Below are 18,228 nucleotides of genomic sequence, written 5' to 3'. Positions count from 1 at the left end.
AACCATGGTAGAGCGCTGTGATCTTTTACTATATAGAAGGACAAAGAGGCAGGCCTAGAGCCTACCTCAGCCCAATTGGAGATTCAACCCTGTTGGTGTTAATCTGATCCACATGCTCACCATTTAGCTAACTGGACTACCTGACCCCACCCCTGTTGAATAGAGATTAGGGGAATGAAATTCAACTTTGGCAAAGCTGTAAATTGGATGGTAGTGAATTGGCAATTTGTTATATTCCTCACCTGATTTTCAACCTCCAGCAAGATGTATAATGGGAACTGATCCACTGCTACCCTATTCACCTCAACCAAAGTTGAATTTTACATCTGAAGGAGAGGCAACCCATTATTTTCCCCCTTTCCCTCATTCTCTGGATGGTAGTCTGTGGTCAGTTAAAAATGTGACCCTGGTTTGCAAAGATTTTTACCTAGTAAATCATTAGGGCACTTTTAATGTAATGGCTACATTTTTTTTATTTTGAGAATGTAGTCAGACAACTTTTGAGAAAGGGTGATGTCCCTTTTGATAAACACTAAATCTTAAATGAAACATTAAAAGCTTTACAAAAAAATACCCACAAACTGCTGGAGATATAACAACTACCAAGTAGCACATGGAAAATCCCCAAGATAATCCCCAGAGAGATTGGATCAATATTGTCATTTTTAAAAAATGAATGATGAAGATTTGATTTGTGAAACCAAATGTGCTGAGCAATTGCCAATGCCAGATTTTAAGAGGGATAAATTGGCAAATACTTTTTAGATGATCCTAAGTTAACAGGAAGCCATGTTTCTTTCCAGGGTTAAAAAATGCAAATGGAAAAGGCTTGCATTTATAGAGTGCCTTTCATGAACACAACATCCCCAAAGCACTTTACAGCTAATGAAGTGATGTTAAAGTATAGTTGCTGTTGTAATGTAGGAAACACAGCAGCCAATTTGCACTGGGAAAGCTCCCATAAACAGTAATGGGATAATCACCAGATAATCTTTTGTAATGTTGATTTGAGGATAGGGCCAGAACACTGGAACTAACTCCCTGCTCTTCATGGAAATAACACCCTATGATCTTTTACATCCATGTGAGGAGGCAGTCATTGGTTTAACATTTCATCCAACAAGGCAGTACCTCTGACAGTGCTGCACTCCCTCAGTGCTGCAGTAGAATGTTAGTTTTGATTTTTGTGCTCAGGTCTTTGGAGTAGGACTTGCACTCTTTCCTCTGAGTCGGAAGGTTTAACCACTTTGGCCGCAGCTGACCCCTTAAAAACATTTGCATTGGTTGAAGACAGATCAGCAAATATTTTTACCAGTTTGAGGTAAATAACTCAGCAGAACGGGGATAAATAATGAACTTAGCTGAGATCAATGAAAGCTACTATTTGCAGCCAAAAGGACACTGTTGAACAGGATAGTGGAATTGATGAGAATTCTGCCATTAAAGATGCTATTGAACCACTTGACTGATTCCTCACAGTGGATTCAGATGGAGTTCTAGGATATGCCAGAGGTTTAAATGGCTACTTTGCATATTCTTCACTGCTGAGGATGATGCTAGATTACTGACAAACTAACCAGGTTAATGCTATAATTGCACATGTTGCAATAAGTGCAGATTTAGTCCTGGATAGAATTGGTGATCGCAAAACTGATCAGACTACTGACACTAGCATTTACCTAAAAGTATCCAAAGAAGAGCTGTGATGTGCTCTACAGCCATTAAATATCTTGATGTGGCTGAGACTGAAGAGAAGCTAATCTAATAATAATTAAAGGCAATAAATTGAGCTTATTAGTTTGACTTGGTCATTTGCAACTTGAGATAATCGTAGATACTGTAAAACCACTTGGAAGGTGAAGGGTATTACTAAAGATTCTCAACATGGCTTCAGAGTGACCGACTGTCTGTATTTCAAGGGATTGTCCCTTATTTTGACTGTTGGGCCTGCATCTCAAGAGATGGATGCTTTTGCTCCTTCTTTCTAGGACAGCCTGTGGAGACTGAGCCAGGGAGTATCCTCTTAACTTTTGCCCCTTTGTTTATTCCTGTGAGCATGTGTACTTTGACTGTTGGCCACCAGGAGGAGTTAGCTATGGTCACCAACAAAACTGCCACCTGCCCCCTGCCAATTCTTGGGTCACCAAAGTACCCAACCCTGGTCTCATGATCAGTCTGTTTTATTTCACATGGTTTGGTCACCCTGCCTCTGGAGAAGATCCAGTTTCACAAACTTGGTTACAGTTTTGAGGAAATTATAAATTTAATGGATGATGGAATAACATCACAGGTGTGCTCTTGTGGAGGTGCAGCAAAGGATGGAGCTCTTGGCCACCTGCTCTAGAGCCAATGGGAGCCCTGTCATCTTTTTGGGAAGGCCCACTGCATCATCCACTCACACTTGACAGGCCAGCAGTGAGCCTTCCCTCGGTCAAGGGCCCTGGTGACAGAAGTCCAGCTCACTGAGCTGCTGACCAATCAGGCTGGCAGCTCTACAGAACAGCAGTGCCACCAGGGAGGTGCCCACTGCCATTACAACATCCACATGATGCCCAGGATCGTCACTGGATCCTAGGCCAGAGGTGAGTGATGGTGGGAAGGGGACGTGGGATGGAGGTCGAAGGGGAAAAGGTCAGGGGGTGTGGCCAGCAGCAAGGGCAGGGAGGTGGCTCTCAGGGGGTCCCTCTTCCTGATGCCAGTACTTTGATCAGGCACTGAGTGCCTATGAATGAGAGACACCCACATGTAATGCTGAAAGGGCTTGCTTGCCATGCTTCCCATGAGGTGAGGCCCTCACCTGCTGCTGGGTGATGAAGCCCTTAAGTGGACATTGATTGTCTTAGGAATAAGTTAGGTAGGTGCCAGTGAGGATGGGGTCAAGAGAGCAAACTGGGTCTTGTTGCAGTGAGCTCAAGAGGGCAAAGGAGAGGAAACTGGTGAGATGGACAGACCTGGGAGCATGGCAGGAGTTATAAATTGGGCAAAGGAAGGGTGGAAGCAGCAGTGGCAGCTAAAGAGATCTCTCTGTATCGCCAACCAAGTCCACACAAGCTTCTTGTACTTGTTGGGATGTGATTGTCAAGAGGGGAGAGGGTATTAAGAAGATGGTGAGTAATGGAGATGAGACATTTCGGAGTTCCCTTTCCTCTCCTGGATAATGCGAGAGTATTGAGCACTTGGGTGAGGGTTGCTGGAGCTCGATATGCTCCATCCAGACCTAGTGACCAATGGCTAAGCTGGTTTAGTGCCAGATATGCTCAGGTCTGGACTTAAGGAAGGAAATATGCAGGGTGGTCTTACTGGGGGAACCAAGTGGGAACAGGAGGGGTTTTGTTTACGCCAGGGTTGAGGGATTGCTTACAGCACATCGGCAGCTGTGCAAGTGCTGCTGGACCTGCTGAGCATTTGCAGCATGGTTTTTTGCTGTGATGTTGGAGTGCCACATGGGCTGCGTGTGTGTCTGCAGCCTTTATCTAAAACTTTTTCTTTTTTGTTGTCCACTGATCTATTGTGCATTTTTCATATTTTCTCTCCTGCCAGTTTCTCCTTTTTTTCCTCTTGCTCAAGAAGCCACTATTTGAAATGGAGCTATAGACAGCCCTGTCACTCCACAGCACTTAATGCAAGAAAGATGGGACCACATGTAGGACAATGGGCAGCAAGATTCTGCCATGAGCCCTAGTCCATTGCAATCTCTTTCACTCCAGCCCATATGGTGCCCCAATCTTGAAGGTCCTCAAATGTATTCCACCAGGTCGTCTTTGGCCAAACCTGCCTTTTTGTCCATAGTTCCTCCGGTCCCATGTGAGACCATGCCCAAGTGAGCACAAAAGGTAAAGGAGGCTGGAAATCTGAAATAAAAACAGAATGCTGGAAAAACTCAGCAGGTTTGACAGCATCTGTGGAGAGAGAAACAGTTAATGTTTCTAGTCCATATGAATCTCCTTCAGAGCTAAGTGGGTACGGTTGTCTCTGCTAATTTGGGAGGTGCTGATTCTCAGAGGAAGGAGCTGCTGCTTTTCCTCTTAACAAACATATAAAAAAAAGTGTAGAGGTAAAATACTGTGGATGCTGGAAATCTGGAGCAAAAACAAGTGCTGGAAAAACTCAGCAGGGTCTGACCATCTGGGGGGGAGAGAAACAATTAACATTTCGAGTCCGTATGACTCTTCAGAGCTGAAGAAATGTCCTGCTGACTCCAAACGTTAACTATAACTTTAAAAAAAGTGTTGTTGCTAGCAGGACATCATTGGCTGAGCTCTCAGCCAATGAGAGCTGGCCTTGGAGCGGTGGATTGTGGTTGGTCACATTTGATACAAAGTGCCTTTGATCTGAAGTTTTTTGTATCCACCTTCAGCTTTTGCTGTATCGATGCAGCTCCCCCCAACCCAACTCAACCCTGGCTCACTCAGGAGCTAACTCCAATTGGCACAGCTAGAAACGCTCCTTATCCAATTAGTTTGAGGAGGTTGTACAGCGGCAGCGTTGTTGCTTGGTCGAAGTCGAACCCACTGTTGGCCAATTTTAATCTTCATAGACTTTAAAAGTTCCTGTACTCTCCCAAAGTCAGTCTTTAGGATAAGATGTACAGTAAAAACAGTCTAATTAAATTAACACTGTCTAAAGATATACACATTACCTGATTAAAATATTAGGACACAATCTGGTTGGAATGAAAGTTTGCTTTTCCATTTTTAAAAAAAATATATATTAATAAAGTGAGACACAAACTTATTTAATTGCATTTTAAATTTGAAAGGCTGCGTTCTTGTCTGCACTCGAGTAAAAAAAAATACAGTAAATGAGAAGGTTTGCAGGTAATTTTGATTAGTTTGGGCTAAAGCTAAGGTACAAAAGTGTGTGTCGTGGGGTGGTGGGGGGGCGGTGGTGGAGAAAGACTTTTGACCTCATATCAAATGCTGTAAAAAGTCTGAAAACAAAGCTGATGCTGCGATAAGTTTCCGATTTAGGTCGAGCCAAATGTTATTGTAGGAAGAAGCCTGATGGGCTTTGAAGGGCCGACGTGACTATCGCCCATCTCCACAGCTGGACTTGACACTGGCTGAAGTTTAGCAACTTGGGTTTTGTGCAAAAATTCTTTTGGCTGTAGTTTTTGGGTCTGTGCATTTTGCTTGTGAAAATTCATCTACAAGTTTATAGTGGGAGTGGGGGGGGGGGGGGGGAGATAATAAACTTCCAGCGCGTGTGATGAATGTAAAATGTGCAATAATGAGAAGTGACCTCCAAGGCTCGACTGACCAGAATGTTGCAGTTTTTAAAACTTTGCATTTTAAACACACTATCTGCCGCTGCCTTAGTCATGTAAACCCAGCTTGTGTGGGGGGGGGGGGGAGGAGGGGCGCAGGCAGGGTGATCTTCGCCCCCACGTGGCGAGCGAGAGCAGCGCGCGCGCCGATTGGCTGCAGGGGGGGGGGCAGAGGGGCGGGGCCGTCGCCCTATATCAGAGGGTCGGGTGAAAGCAGGGGGAGGGGCGGGGCCGCTGAGCAGAGTCTCAACGTTCCAAAAGCCGAGTCTCCACGTTCCAGAACCCCGTGTATCCCCTTTACCGCCCTCATTCCATCCCCGGGAGAGAGGGAGTCCCGGCCCCAGCATGAGAGTGGCCGCCGCCGCTTCCCCGCACAGCAACAGCAGCAACAACAGCAGCAGCCGCCTGGAGCCTGTGCTGCAGGACTATCTCACCTGTGATCAGTGCAAGCGGGTTCGCATTAAGGTACTGACACATCCAAAATGACCAGGCACCTTTGGTTCAGGAAAGTTTTTGTGTGTCTGTCAATAACTCTATTTAATCTCTGTCTCCATACTCTCTGTCCTTTCTATTGCCACCTCCCTGCAGTCACTCTGGGGCCCTGTGAGGATAGAGCTGGCCTCACCTGATGTGACAGTTTTTGGTGTGAAAGCTGATCAGGCTTCACCACCACCACCACCAAAGTGAGACTTTTTTAAACACTCGGCTGCCCCTTGGGGACTAATCCCCGGTCAGAAGCTGCAGACTTGCCCCTTCCAGCCCTGCAGATCCTGGTTTGTTTTTTTTTGTTCTTGCTGCACTTGTCCCGTCCTATTCTCCAGAAACCCCTATTTACCGTTTCCCTGTTTGTTACCTGCCCATCTCCCGGTTCCTTTTTGAAGCCTCTCTCTTTGCCGCCTGCGATTATTTGGATGAATGCAAACGATCGCTGAGGTGCGTTTTAAAGTGTGATCGGAGTCGGTAATTGTAACGTAGAGAATTTCTTCAGTGTTTATTTTTTTCTTTTTGAAGCACCGGTACATGGTTGGGCTTTTATTGCCTAGTTTCTCCTTTGCATTATGATGTGTAACTGGAGAAAGGTAGTTTTTTTTCTTTATTTTGCGAAGTGACCGACCCCCCAGCCGCCACCCACCCTCTAACCTCACACCTCACAACCCCTGTCTGAATTCCAAGTGTCGTTCTCCCCCCTCCCCTCCAGTTGGTTAATGCGAGTTATTTTTTGTCCCTGGCTTCCAATGGATTTCACCTCCTCTTCGTGTGATTGCCTGGCAATTAACGCTCAGATTTTGGGATATCCTGACTGAAAGGGACGGGTGACTACAAGTCATTTTACCTTTTTTGTCTACAAGTCACACCACTTCCCTTATTTTACAAAAAAAATGCTGGACTTTTGTTAATGCATCAAAGATGGTATTTGGGTCACTGAGTGAGGTCAGTAAACAAATCTTTTGATGTTCATCAACATCCTGGGTCTGAGACTGGAACATTGCCTTTTATTTATTCTGATGTGTTACTGAGGGTGATATTGATATCCTGTAAGTACTGTTTCTTGGTGGTTCTGTGTTTAAGAAAGAACTGCTGTGGATCTAGTTGATTTTTTTTTTGTATCCCCAAAGTCACCCCTACCAGCAGTAATTTGAGGGACTCTTTGCAGTTGGAGTGCAGTATGAGCTTTTGACACAGATTTTGTTTTAGTATTTGGCCTGAGGAATGCTCCTCTCTTTATTCATGTTAAGGAAATTAGGAGCTGCTTTTAAGCATCAAGCTTTGGACTCCTATGTCGGTGCTTTATTGTACACCACTTCCATCTTTCTCAGCTTCCTTTCAGATTCATCGAATTTGTCAACTCAGCGTCTTTTGGTCGTGCAGCTGAATATTCGGACTGAGACCCTCACGTAGGGATTAGCAAATCGAGCGTTTTCTGAAATGTGTCTTTGGTATTAAAGGAATTCCATTTAATATTTTTCAACCTGCCTTGCGCAAGTTGACTTGCAGTTTTGGGTATATTCAGTAACAACACTCTGAGAAATGAAGAATTGCTCAACCATCTCTGTGAAAATAGCAAACTGAAGCCCAGCACACCATACTCTCTCCATTTTGTGGAGGTACTTGTTCAAATGCTGCTTGATTTTTTTTTTTTTCCACAAGAGTTGTTTGGTTTTTGGGGATTTTAAGGCTGAACCCAGAGCTGTGTGATCTAATATAGGGAATGTGTATAGTTTAGTATTAGCCAGCAGTAAGAATGGTTATCCTTCCTGTGGGGGGGGTATAGTTATTGAATGTTATGTCATCTTTTACAATACTCTTTTTTAAAAAAAAAAAGACCTATCCCTTTGAACAAGCTTTTGGTCATGTGCCCTGATTTTTTTCCCCTGTCTAGGTGTCAAAAATGATTGTATTGTTCTTAAAGGTTTGACTGTGTTAAATGCACTACATAAATATGTGTTTTAGCTGAAGTTTGGGTTTAGGCTCAATGTAGAGCAGGGGTTTGCTGAGCATTCCAAATGAACAAGAATAATGATACCAAAACAGTAGAAAATCTAAATAATTGCACTCTTCCAACCATTTCCTACCTGAAACTAGTTAGTTCAACACAAACCAGTGATCTGATCTGGAACCTCCTTGGGCTGCGTGCACGGCCTGGTTTTAATACTGTTTTAAAAAAAAATCAATTTGTGAATTGCATTGGCTTCAGAAACTGAATCAGATACATGAGTGCATCCTAGGCAAGGACTGAAAGTTTTTTAATAAGGAAGAAAGATTGCAACGCCCACACTCAGACCATGTTTCCAAATCTTCCTTAATGCCTGTTATAAATGAGGAAATTGCCTGACTGATGGCAATTTATTGTTTCCATTTGCTTTAGAAATGAGAACAGCTCCTATTTGTAGTCAAATCTGTTCCCCGCTGTACATTTATATAACTTCTGATGTCATCTGAACCACTTGTAGAACTTGATTCTTTATTCAGCCTTCATTCTGTGCTGAAATCTGCTACATAGCAGGCTGGCCCTTCTGTTCGATACATTACAAGCAATATAGCGCATTTGCAAAATGAATATTTTTGCATCACCAGCAGATTTAACCTCCACTAGTTTGTTTTCTTTTAAAGCAATGGTATATTTTTCTGTTTGATGATCAGCCTGATGAGACTGCTTGAGAAATGAGGGGAAAAAAGCCTTCCTTGTAAATTTAGGACACTTGAGAGACCTTGATGACAGCATTAGAACATGAGTATCAGCCATGGCTCAGTAGTTAGCACTTTTTTCCTGAGTCAGAAGGTTATATGTTCCACTTCAGCGCTTGAGAGCAAAAATCAAAGCTGACTTTCCCAATGCAGTACTGAGGGAGTGCAGCACTATCGAGAGTGCCATCTTTTGGATGAGTGGTTAAGCCGAGCCCCTGTCTGCCCCCCCTCAGATGGATGTGAAGGACCCAGGGCAAAACTTCAAAGAAGAGTAGAGGAGTTATCCCTGGTGCACTGGTCAATACTTATTCCTCAACCAATATTGCAAAATCAAATGATCTGCTCATTATCTCATTTTTGTTTGTGGGAGCTTGGTGTGGCCATGAAAGGTGCTAAATAGATGCAAGTCTTTTTTGCTTTGAAGACTGTTACTTGTTTAGGCAAGTGTGTTCGTTGCTTTTTTAGTCACTTCGAGACCCCAGATGAGTAACATGTAAATCACATTTTGAAGGTACAATTTGACGGTGTGATAACTTCCTGCACTTTGCTTTAGTAGATGTCTATGATTCTAGATCTAGACCATAAATCAATCTGAGCCACCACAGTAGCAGAAAAGCCTGTTTAACATCTCTAGCACAGAACCCATAACCGTGCAGCATTCCTTTAGTACTGTGCTCAGCCTGTTGGCCTAAATTATTTGCTGGAGCCCTGCTTTGGAGTTTGAACCTATAATCTCCTGACTCTCGGGCAAGAGTTTGAACCGAGGCATACTGACAATCTTGAGTTGAAATGTAACAAATAATAATTAAACCAGCATTTTCAAAGTCTACTTTTGCATCAGTGAAGCAATTTTTGATGGATGTTGACATTGGCAGTGACAGTACAACTCCACTGCTGTTTCCAACAATTAACAGCCAACTGGCTGTGGCTTGCTGCTTCGAGTTCAGCACAGGCTTCAGTATAACTCCTGTCTGATGTAGAGTCACATGTTTAAAGCTTTAGGGTGGACCATTGGAGATGCTGTTAAAGGAGAGACCCTGGGGGTTACCATTGACCAGAAACACAACTGGACTAGCCATATAAATACTGTGGCTACAAGAGCAAGTCAGAGGCTAGAAATTGCATGGTGAGAAATTCACCTGACTCCCCAAAGCCTACTCACCATCTACAAGGCACAAGTCACAAGTGTGATGGAATACTCCCCACTTGCCTGGATGAGTGCAGCTCCCACAACACAAGAAGCTGGACACCATCCAGGACAAAACTGCCCACTTGATTGGCACCCCATCCACAAACATTCTCTCCCTCCATCACCAACACACAGTAGCAGCAGTGTACCATCTACAAGATGCACTGCAGAAACTCATTAAGGCTCCTTGGACAGCACATTCCAAACCCACGACCACTACCATCTAGAAGGACAAGGGCAGCAGATAGATAGGAACACCACCACCTGGAAGTTCCCTTCCAAGTCACTCTCCATCCTGACTTGGAAATATATTGCCATTCCTTCACTGTCGCTGGGTCAAAATCCTGGAGCTCCCTCCCTAACAGCACTGTGGGTGTACCTACACCACATGGCCTGCAGTGGTTCAAGAAAGCAGCTCACTACCACCACCTCCCAAGGGTAATTAGGATGGGTAATAGATGCTGGCCCAGCCAGTGATACCCACATCCTGTAAATGAATATAAAAAGTTCAAGTACTGTGCAAATGTAAATAGGAAAGTTGGGTATTGGGAAAAAAAATTTAACTTTTTTGCTTGAATCTGATATTGATCACATTTGATTTTGAAGTGGATTGAGGATGAGAGTAGGAAGCAAAATGGAAATGTTTTGCTTCTGAATAGGTTTAACTGAAAGATGGGTTGCTGGAAATACTGAATGAAGCCACCTAATATACTAAAGAAAATGCTGAACATTTAAACAAATTGAAGTAGACTTCAGAATGCAGTACAATAATACTTTTTAAGTCTAAATGTTTTAAAGATAAACATTTTCAAAATAGCAATGCAATACAATACCCATTCACATTACCACTTAAAGTCCATCTCAAAGCAATCATTCAGCAGATTGTTTGCAAGCTACATCTGAAACCCCTGCACTACCCATTTAGTACATTAATATATTTTAAAACAATGTTTGTTTCAGGGAGTACAAAACTGCCACTGGCTTTAATGTTTGCAATTGTATCTTGTGCTGAATTGACAAGTAAACTTCCCTAGCATTAACTCTAGCCTCTTGTTTTGACCTGGTCAGTGCTTCTGTATAGATTACCTGCCTGATACAGTGCCTGCAGTGTAGTGTTTCCTGAGGCACAACATTAATCCGGAACTTTCCTCCAGTAAACATAGGCTCCATTGACAGACTTGTCAATTGATACAGAATGGTTTTTGAACTCATGTCCATCATGTTACAACCACTTTGAAATGCGTAAGCAACATCCATGGTCCTGTTCCAAACCTGGGGAGCAGGTTTCTACTTCATTGAGTGATTGTAGTTAAATTGCAGTCATTAAATCCTTACAATCTGGTATTTTCAAACCCATTTCATATGTCCAAATGTAACATGACGCTTTCTGTGGTTTGGCACATCAACCCTCACCACCTCCCAGAACTACTCTTCCTCATTAGATTAGTGAGAAAAGGTGCAGGTTTAAAAAATGTGTTGCATCTTTCACAACCTCAAGACACCCCAAAGTGCTTTACTACAAATGAAGTACTTCTGAAGTGTGCTCACTGCTGCAGCGTAGGAAACACAGCCAATATGCACACAGCAAGCTCCCACCATCTGTTTTAATTTGAGGGATAGAAATTGCCCAGGATACCTGGGATATGGGATCTTTTACATCTATCCAAGAGCAGCTTGGACCTTGGTTTAATGGCTCATCTGAAGGACAGCACTTGTGACAGTGCAGCACTCCTGTAGTTCAGCCTAGATTTTTGTGCATTGGTCCTGGAGCGGGGTTTAAACCCACCACCTTCTGACTTGGGAGTACTACTACTGAGACTGCCAAAGCCGAATAGACCTGGATAATTGAGTTCAATCCTTGCTTGGTACTAAACTGGCTGTTCTCAGCAATTGTGGCTTTAGTTTGGCCCCTTTCCTTTAGGGTGAGGGCTGGAGAGGGAATTGCCCACTTGGGGACTGCTATCGCAGGATCACACCTAGACAGAAAATGCATGTGGATTTAAAATAAGATTAACATCTTTTGGTCCTCCAGTTGAATGAATTAGGTGACTAGTGCCTGGGAACTCTGCTCTAGCAGAAGTCACTGATACTGAGAGATGTATTAAAGCATTAACAACAACAAATGCTTATTTCAGTGGCACCTTTTTATTTTTAATGTCCCAATGTGTGTCAAAGGAGCATTATCAAACAAAATTTGACACTGAGCCACATGAGATATTAGGACAGGTGACCAAAAGCTTGGTCAAAGAGGTAGGCTTCAAGGAGCATCTTAAAGGAAGAAAGAGTTAGAGAGATGGAGAGGTTTAGGGAGGGAATTCCAAAGCTCGGGGCCTAGGCAGCTGACAGCGTGGCCACCAATGGTGGGATGATTAAAAATTGGACACACTCTCAAGGTCAAAAGAAATGGTGGCGTGACTGTTTAATCATTGCATAATTCCAGTGAAGCATTGTACATGATCCCACTGCAGTTCTGTCTCTAAGCCTGCAGGTGTCAATATGAGCAATCGGGATAGGAGGGAGTGACTGATTTATATCACTGAGTTTATTGAGAAATTCTAATGAGTAACATTTTAAATATGTAAAAGGCCAAGGAGTAATCCAGAATAAGAATAGTTTAACTAGGGGAAAGGCAGCTTCAATGGGGTAAAAATTATTTGCCTCAGATAAATTGGAATCGAGTGTTCTATTGGCAGGCAAAACTGTAACTGAACAATGGTTGCCTTTAAAGAGATTGTATCCAATCAAGGTATATTCCCATGTAGGGGAAAAGTAGGGCAAACAAATCCAGTCTCCCTTGGATGATGAATGATAGAGATTAAGGTGAAGCAGAAAAAAAGTGCTTATGACAGATGTTGGGTGGATAATACAATCGAGAACCAGGCTGAATATGCAATGTTCAGAGGGGTATTGAGAGAAGCAAAGAGCAAATGTGAGAAGAGACAGGCAGCTAACATAAAAGGGAATCCAAAAGTCTTCTATAGACATAAATAGTAAAAAGGCACTCCGAGGTGGAGTGGGGCCAAAAGGAGATTTACACACAGGGTAGTGGGGGGAAGTTAAATTCATACTTTGTACCTGCCTTTACCAAGAAAGATGCTACTGCCCAGGTCATGGTGAAAGGAGGTAGTTCACACACTTGAAGGGCTTGATAAGGAGGCAGTATTAGATAGACTGCCTGCACTTAAGGCACCAGGACTGAATGAGATGCATCCAAGGATATTGAGGGTAGTGAGTGGAAGTTGCAGAGGCACTGGCTAATTTTCCAACCTTCCTTAGACCCTGGGTGGTGCCAGAGAACTGGAAAATTACAAATGTTATCTTTGGATTCCTTTTGTATTAGTTGCCTTTCTCTCTCTTTCTCTTTGCTTCTCATTTGTTTCTTCAGAGGGCCAGTACACACACAACAGGCTGAATGGCCTCCTCCTGTGCTGTAACTATCCCAAAAAATATATAGTCACCATTCCATTTGCTTTAAGGTTTTTGAGTGATTTTTCTCTCCAAGCTTGACAATGGGACAGTAACACGGGTTTGGCTGCCCCATGCTGATATTATTGAAACCTGCACCTTTACCACCATGACAGATTCTGAAAGGAAAAATATTGCAGGGCTATGGGGCATGAGTGGAACTAGGCTAAACTGCCCTTGCAGAGTCTGAATGGACTCGACAGGCTGAATGGCTGCCTCCTGTGCTCTGATGCTGAGGTGTAAGGTGTTGGCAGTGTACTGAAGCCCAGCCAAATAGTGAGGCCCTAATCTGTAGTTATCCCTATAGTGTAAAACACCCTTTTAAAAGATTGTTTTTTTTATATACAGGTCCTTGTGTACTGAGTTAATCCTGTTTGGCACATTCAAAACCATGTCTAACCATTCTCAGTCAGATTTTACTTAAGCTTGGCTTCAGTTGGTGCTGAGTGTGAGCACAGGGTGTCCTAATTTATGGGTTTCCTTAACTCTGACCCATTTTTATGTCAATGCTTTGTTTCAATTGCCCCCCTACAAAATGTAACCTAGTCTTTGATTCCAGTAGTTATTAGAAGTGCCTACTCTTCTGATGTGGGCTGTGCATGTTGAGGAAAAGCTGAATCTGGTTCTTGAAACAGCAGTTTGCAGGAACTATTCTCTCCTCCTCACTTTCCTCGCTGCCTTGTTTTCCCTGTCCTTCCAAAAACTTGCTCCAGTTGCAGATGGCGCTGTCATCTACACACTTTCAAGAAAGGAGGATGGAGGCAGAGTTTATAATTGTTTCTCCTTACCATACAATCACTGAGCTTTATATTCCACTATCCTCTGTTTTATCGTTGACCCTCCAGCATTTGCTGTTAAGTAAGTTTATTTGTGCAGCTTCAATAAGGTTTTTTGTAGCACAAATTTTGTCTGCACACTGGAAATATCTTTAAGCAAAAAGCAGCTGCTTCATTTGCCAACTAATAACTAAAGATCGCCAATGTGCAGGATGAATGATGGGCATACTGCCATCAGATTAAAAGGCGGGTGTGATACTTTTGCTCACTAATTGCAAACCTCTGCCAGCTGTAGGCTCAGGTAAATGTTGATTTTACAACGTCAGTGCGAAGCTTCATTTCCCTAATCCCAAAACCGACATTATTTTAGCTCAATATTCTGAATGAATATTTTCAAACTTCAAAGGTCACGTTGATTTTGGCTCAGTTCATTTGGTGGTGGGAGGGTGGGGTGACTGACTGAGATGGAGGAGAAAAACACTTTCGGTCTCTGAACTCCATTCATGCTACAACTGCCGTTGGGCCTCTTAATGGTGACGATGGAGTGGTCGTTGTGGGAAGGCTGTTGGAATGGTTCCCTCAATATAATTACTGTTTCGGTAAAGGTTAAAGCAAGATCCTCCTGTCGAGTTTCCTTTTCATTGCCATTTACCTGTGTTTTTCTACTTAAACCTAGTTAATTTCCCAATGCTGATGGCTAATTCTTTATTTTCATCTTTTTTAACATAAAAGCTCTCTCGTTCTGGCCTTCTCCCATTGCCAATGTTGTTGTTGTTGTTGTTGTTTTTGTCTAGTTAGCTTTTGCGATACTGCCAGGAACATTGGTGAAGTGTGTAAGTGAGTGAGCTCCACTCTCGAATCTAGACTTGTTGACCTTTCCAGTTAGTGGGTTCCATGAAATCCTGCAGTTACCTCTTGTTGCCCTCTTTGAAGAGCCACAAGCACCAGAGGCTGAGTCTTCAACTTGCTGGCAAAGCTGCAGACATTGCTATGTTTATAGGATGGTGCAGTTAATAACTGGTAACCGTGATACAAGTTGGTTACTGCAGTAGGACTATGTGCCGTTGCTAAGGGTACTGTTCTGTCAGCACTACCACCTTGAGGCTTCTCCCAACTGGCCGTCCTTCCTCATCGACCCTGTATGATGGACTGGCGTGGCATTGTAGCCACACCTGATCCCATCCTCACCTGATAACCACACTTGCAATTCCTAGCAGGGGTCAGTGATGGCGTCAGGGGTGATCTTGTGGGCTAATGTTTACCCCTTCCAGCCCAGTGCAATGAGACTATTTGTAATTCACTTAAATGCAGGATGAGATCAGTTAAGTTTGTGTATATTGGGTAATGAGTCTTGATCTTCCCAGTTCATGTTCTACTTCCTTAAGTGAGTAATTGGGAGGAAATATTGTATTGAAGTTAAATTTACTGCCTGAGTAAAGAAATGTGTTTGAATCTCCTAAGCATTGAAATCTTACAACAGAGTCCTGTTCTCTTTTTTAAAAAAAAAACTTACTGTGGAATGCATAACCTGATGGATTCTGTGATAAAATGCAAGGACACGTTATGATTGGCCTTTCAAAAACATAGCATGGGTGAGACAGCAGCAAAGCATCCTGAATGAATCATAAACAGGAAGACTGGTGCATATATCTGTAGAGCAGAGGGTGGGAGCTTCTGATCAGGCAAGAATTCCCACTTGCCTTCAAGAACTCGGGATCTGATGGAATACTGTGTCAGAAGCCATCGCCTTCTGTGCTTTACTTTCTGAAAAGGAAAACTGAAAACAGGCACCTGCTGAAGATGGTGAGCTTAGTGTGTGTGTGTGTGTACTTGTACATAAATGTTTATAATGTAGACACAGTACAGGACAAGCAGAAACCAGTTGCTCCAGTGTCTGTACTGTAATATCTTGTTCTCGCCTTCTGTTGAAATCGTACAGTGAGCCCAAGTTTCTGGTAAAATGTGGAACATTTTAAAGAATTGAATTGTAAAGGTTTATTTACTTAATTTTAATGATGTGGTTCAAGCTCTAACTCTGCGTTTTCTTGTACATTTTTTTTTTAGGATCAAAGAGTTAAAATACCATTCCCGTTAGGGCCGGGTCCAAGTTCCTTCATTCCAGTCAAAGAGGTACGTCAATTCTGAAACTCCACTTTTAACCTGAGACCTGTGATTTTAATTGTAGAGAATTTTGTGGTGTTCACTGCAGTAATGTTTGTTTTTCTGTATTTTGGTTTAGACTCCTAATACTTGGAATTTGTGTCTAATTTTAAAAATCAAGCTTATTTTTTGTCAATTTATGCTTTTACAAACTACATGAGAATTGACTGCAGAGCAGTGAGGAAGATGGTTTAATTCAATATCTTTATTGCAAAACAAAATTGATTTTTGCCTGGATTGAGTGATTCAAGATCCATCTCAGTATTGCATGGAAGTTGCATCATGGAAATGTTTGGCTCAACCAGTTTTGTGCTACTGTTTAGCCTCCTGACCTCGACCTCCAAGGTGCCTTTTCAGTTCATCTATTTGTTGTTTTCCCCTTTCCCAGAGACACACTTACCTGATTGATTCTTAAATGTTGACTTGACCTTTTTGTTTCAATCATTAACTCAGGTAATGCACTCTGCAACCCCATAACCCTGAGTCTGTGCACTCGATTATTGAACAGCACTTGTCAAATCCTCCTCTGTCCGGATGTAAACAGTGCCAGTCTGAATTATTTACAACTTCAGATTTTCCTGTATGATGCAGCCTGATAGTTTGTTAGATTTTTGTGTTTTTTGGACTCAGACCATTGAGGCAGGCAGCCTAGCCTATAGTCCAGGAACATGCTGTCAACATTGTTAAACCTCACCCACTCTGTTTGGATACCAAAGAAGGACCTGGACAGACTCAGCAGCACAAACCCGCACGTGTGTGATTTGTAAAAGCGTAGCCTTTCCCTGTTGCCAACTCAACTTTTTTGAATATAAATGATTGCATTCAGTACAGCGGAAGGTACCACCTCATTGAAGTAAGCTTAAAATTACAAAGCTTAAAAATTACAAAATTACAACATGTTCCTTCCTCCATTGCATTAGGACCAGGGAACCCCTTGGACTGGGTAATGGTAGAAAAAGAAGGCATTTTGGATTTGAAAGGAAGTTCGTTGCCAGAGGTGGAAATAAACAGGGGATGGAGTATCCGATTGATGAAGCACTCTGGGTCAAAATTCAGTAATTCATTTTGGCCGTTTCCCAAAATAAATATATTCATACCCTTATTAAAATCTGAAACTTCCGTGCTTAGTATTCACTTGTTAAGGGACTGGCCTTGCATATTTAGTGCTTGGATGGTTGATGGGTTAGGGGAGGGTGTGGGGAGGAGTTGAAATGGTGAGGGTGGGGGGTGGTGGTGTGTGCTATTCAGCCAGAGAACTCGTTGGGCTGCCAGTTTTGCTTTAAAATATTAAAGGTGGAAGATTCTTGTTTGGGATGTCAACATTGCAAAGGGTGAGCACAGGAAACCAGTTAACAGCCTCATCTAAATGTTTTAAGTAGAACTTCAAACCCAGTTTCTCACTGTTCCTTCAGAGCACTTTTGTGTAGAATTAATAACAAGTGCAAGGATTTTTTGTTCCCTTTTTTGCGAATTCTTAACTCTGCAAATTGGTCAGAAAATTCTGTATCCAGCACTTCTAATCCAGCGGAACAGTGAGAGTAAACAAATGATCTAACCGTGGCCTTGAATTGCATCAGCCCAGAAGTTGTTTACTGGCAGCTATTCCTTGTTTAATATTTGCATATCATTGGACACATTCGAATGTGGAGTTTAGTCATGCCTTGGCTGTTTGTTTTAAGAAAACTAAATGCAATTAGAAATCTCAACTCTAGTCCCTTTTTTTTTTTCAGCTATGATTTCTCTTCTACTCCCTTGCTTTTCCCCATAGCTCCCTGTTCAGCTTGCACTGGCTGCATTGAGCTCTGAGCTGGGAGAGGGGAGGAAATCCACAATTGTTATTCCTTTTCCTCAGTGGTGTGTCCACTCTTTCTATTTAAAGACGGGCTGTGACACAATGGTATTACTCTTGAAGTGAATTACCGAGGATGTTGGCAGCAAATTCTCCCTTTTTTTTTAAGCCCTGTGGACATGAGGTGAACTGAAAGGAAGACAGCAGCACCCGGGTCAGTTGAAGATATGTTTGAGGTTCAAAGTGTTGAGTTTCTGGGCTGTTGCTGGAATTTTGCTAATGCATGATGGTGGTAGTCAATACTGTCATTTAATCTTTTTTCTGTTTTTTTTCTCTCCCCGCCACTGACCCTCCTAACCTTTTGCTCTGAAGGTGCCCACCAAAGTTGCCAGTCTTG

At 42.7% G+C, this 18,228-nt stretch overlaps 2 protein-coding genes across 10 annotated transcripts in view; both read left to right on the top strand.

The window, feature by feature from the left end:
- cd164l2 (CD164 sialomucin-like 2) overlaps nt 1–18,228 on the top strand; it is a 405,638-nt gene that overhangs the window by 118,172 nt on the left and 269,238 nt on the right. The gene's annotated exons all lie outside the window — the stretch shown is intronic.
- The window catches only part of LOC144696125 (sestrin-1-like), a 61,067-nt gene that overhangs the window by 32,839 nt on the left and 10,000 nt on the right, over nt 1–18,228 (top strand). For 4 of the 7 annotated variants that reach the window (XM_078567436.1, XM_078567438.1, XM_078567437.1 and 1 more), the window contains one exon: nt 15,947–16,012. In XM_078567436.1, coding sequence (XP_078423562.1) covers nt 15,947–16,012 — 66 coding nt within the window. Of the gene's footprint in view, nt 1–5,492; nt 5,732–15,336; nt 15,686–15,946; nt 16,013–18,228 lie in introns of those variants that run through there. The other 3 variants (XM_078567441.1, XM_078567440.1, XM_078567439.1) reach the window with 2 other exon arrangements.

This window comes from Cetorhinus maximus, chromosome 21 (genome assembly GCF_964194155.1).
Source record: "Cetorhinus maximus chromosome 21, sCetMax3.hap1.1, whole genome shotgun sequence".
NCBI lineage: Eukaryota > Metazoa > Chordata > Chondrichthyes > Lamniformes > Cetorhinidae > Cetorhinus > Cetorhinus maximus.
This window is presented reverse-complemented; position numbering and strand designations above follow the sequence as displayed.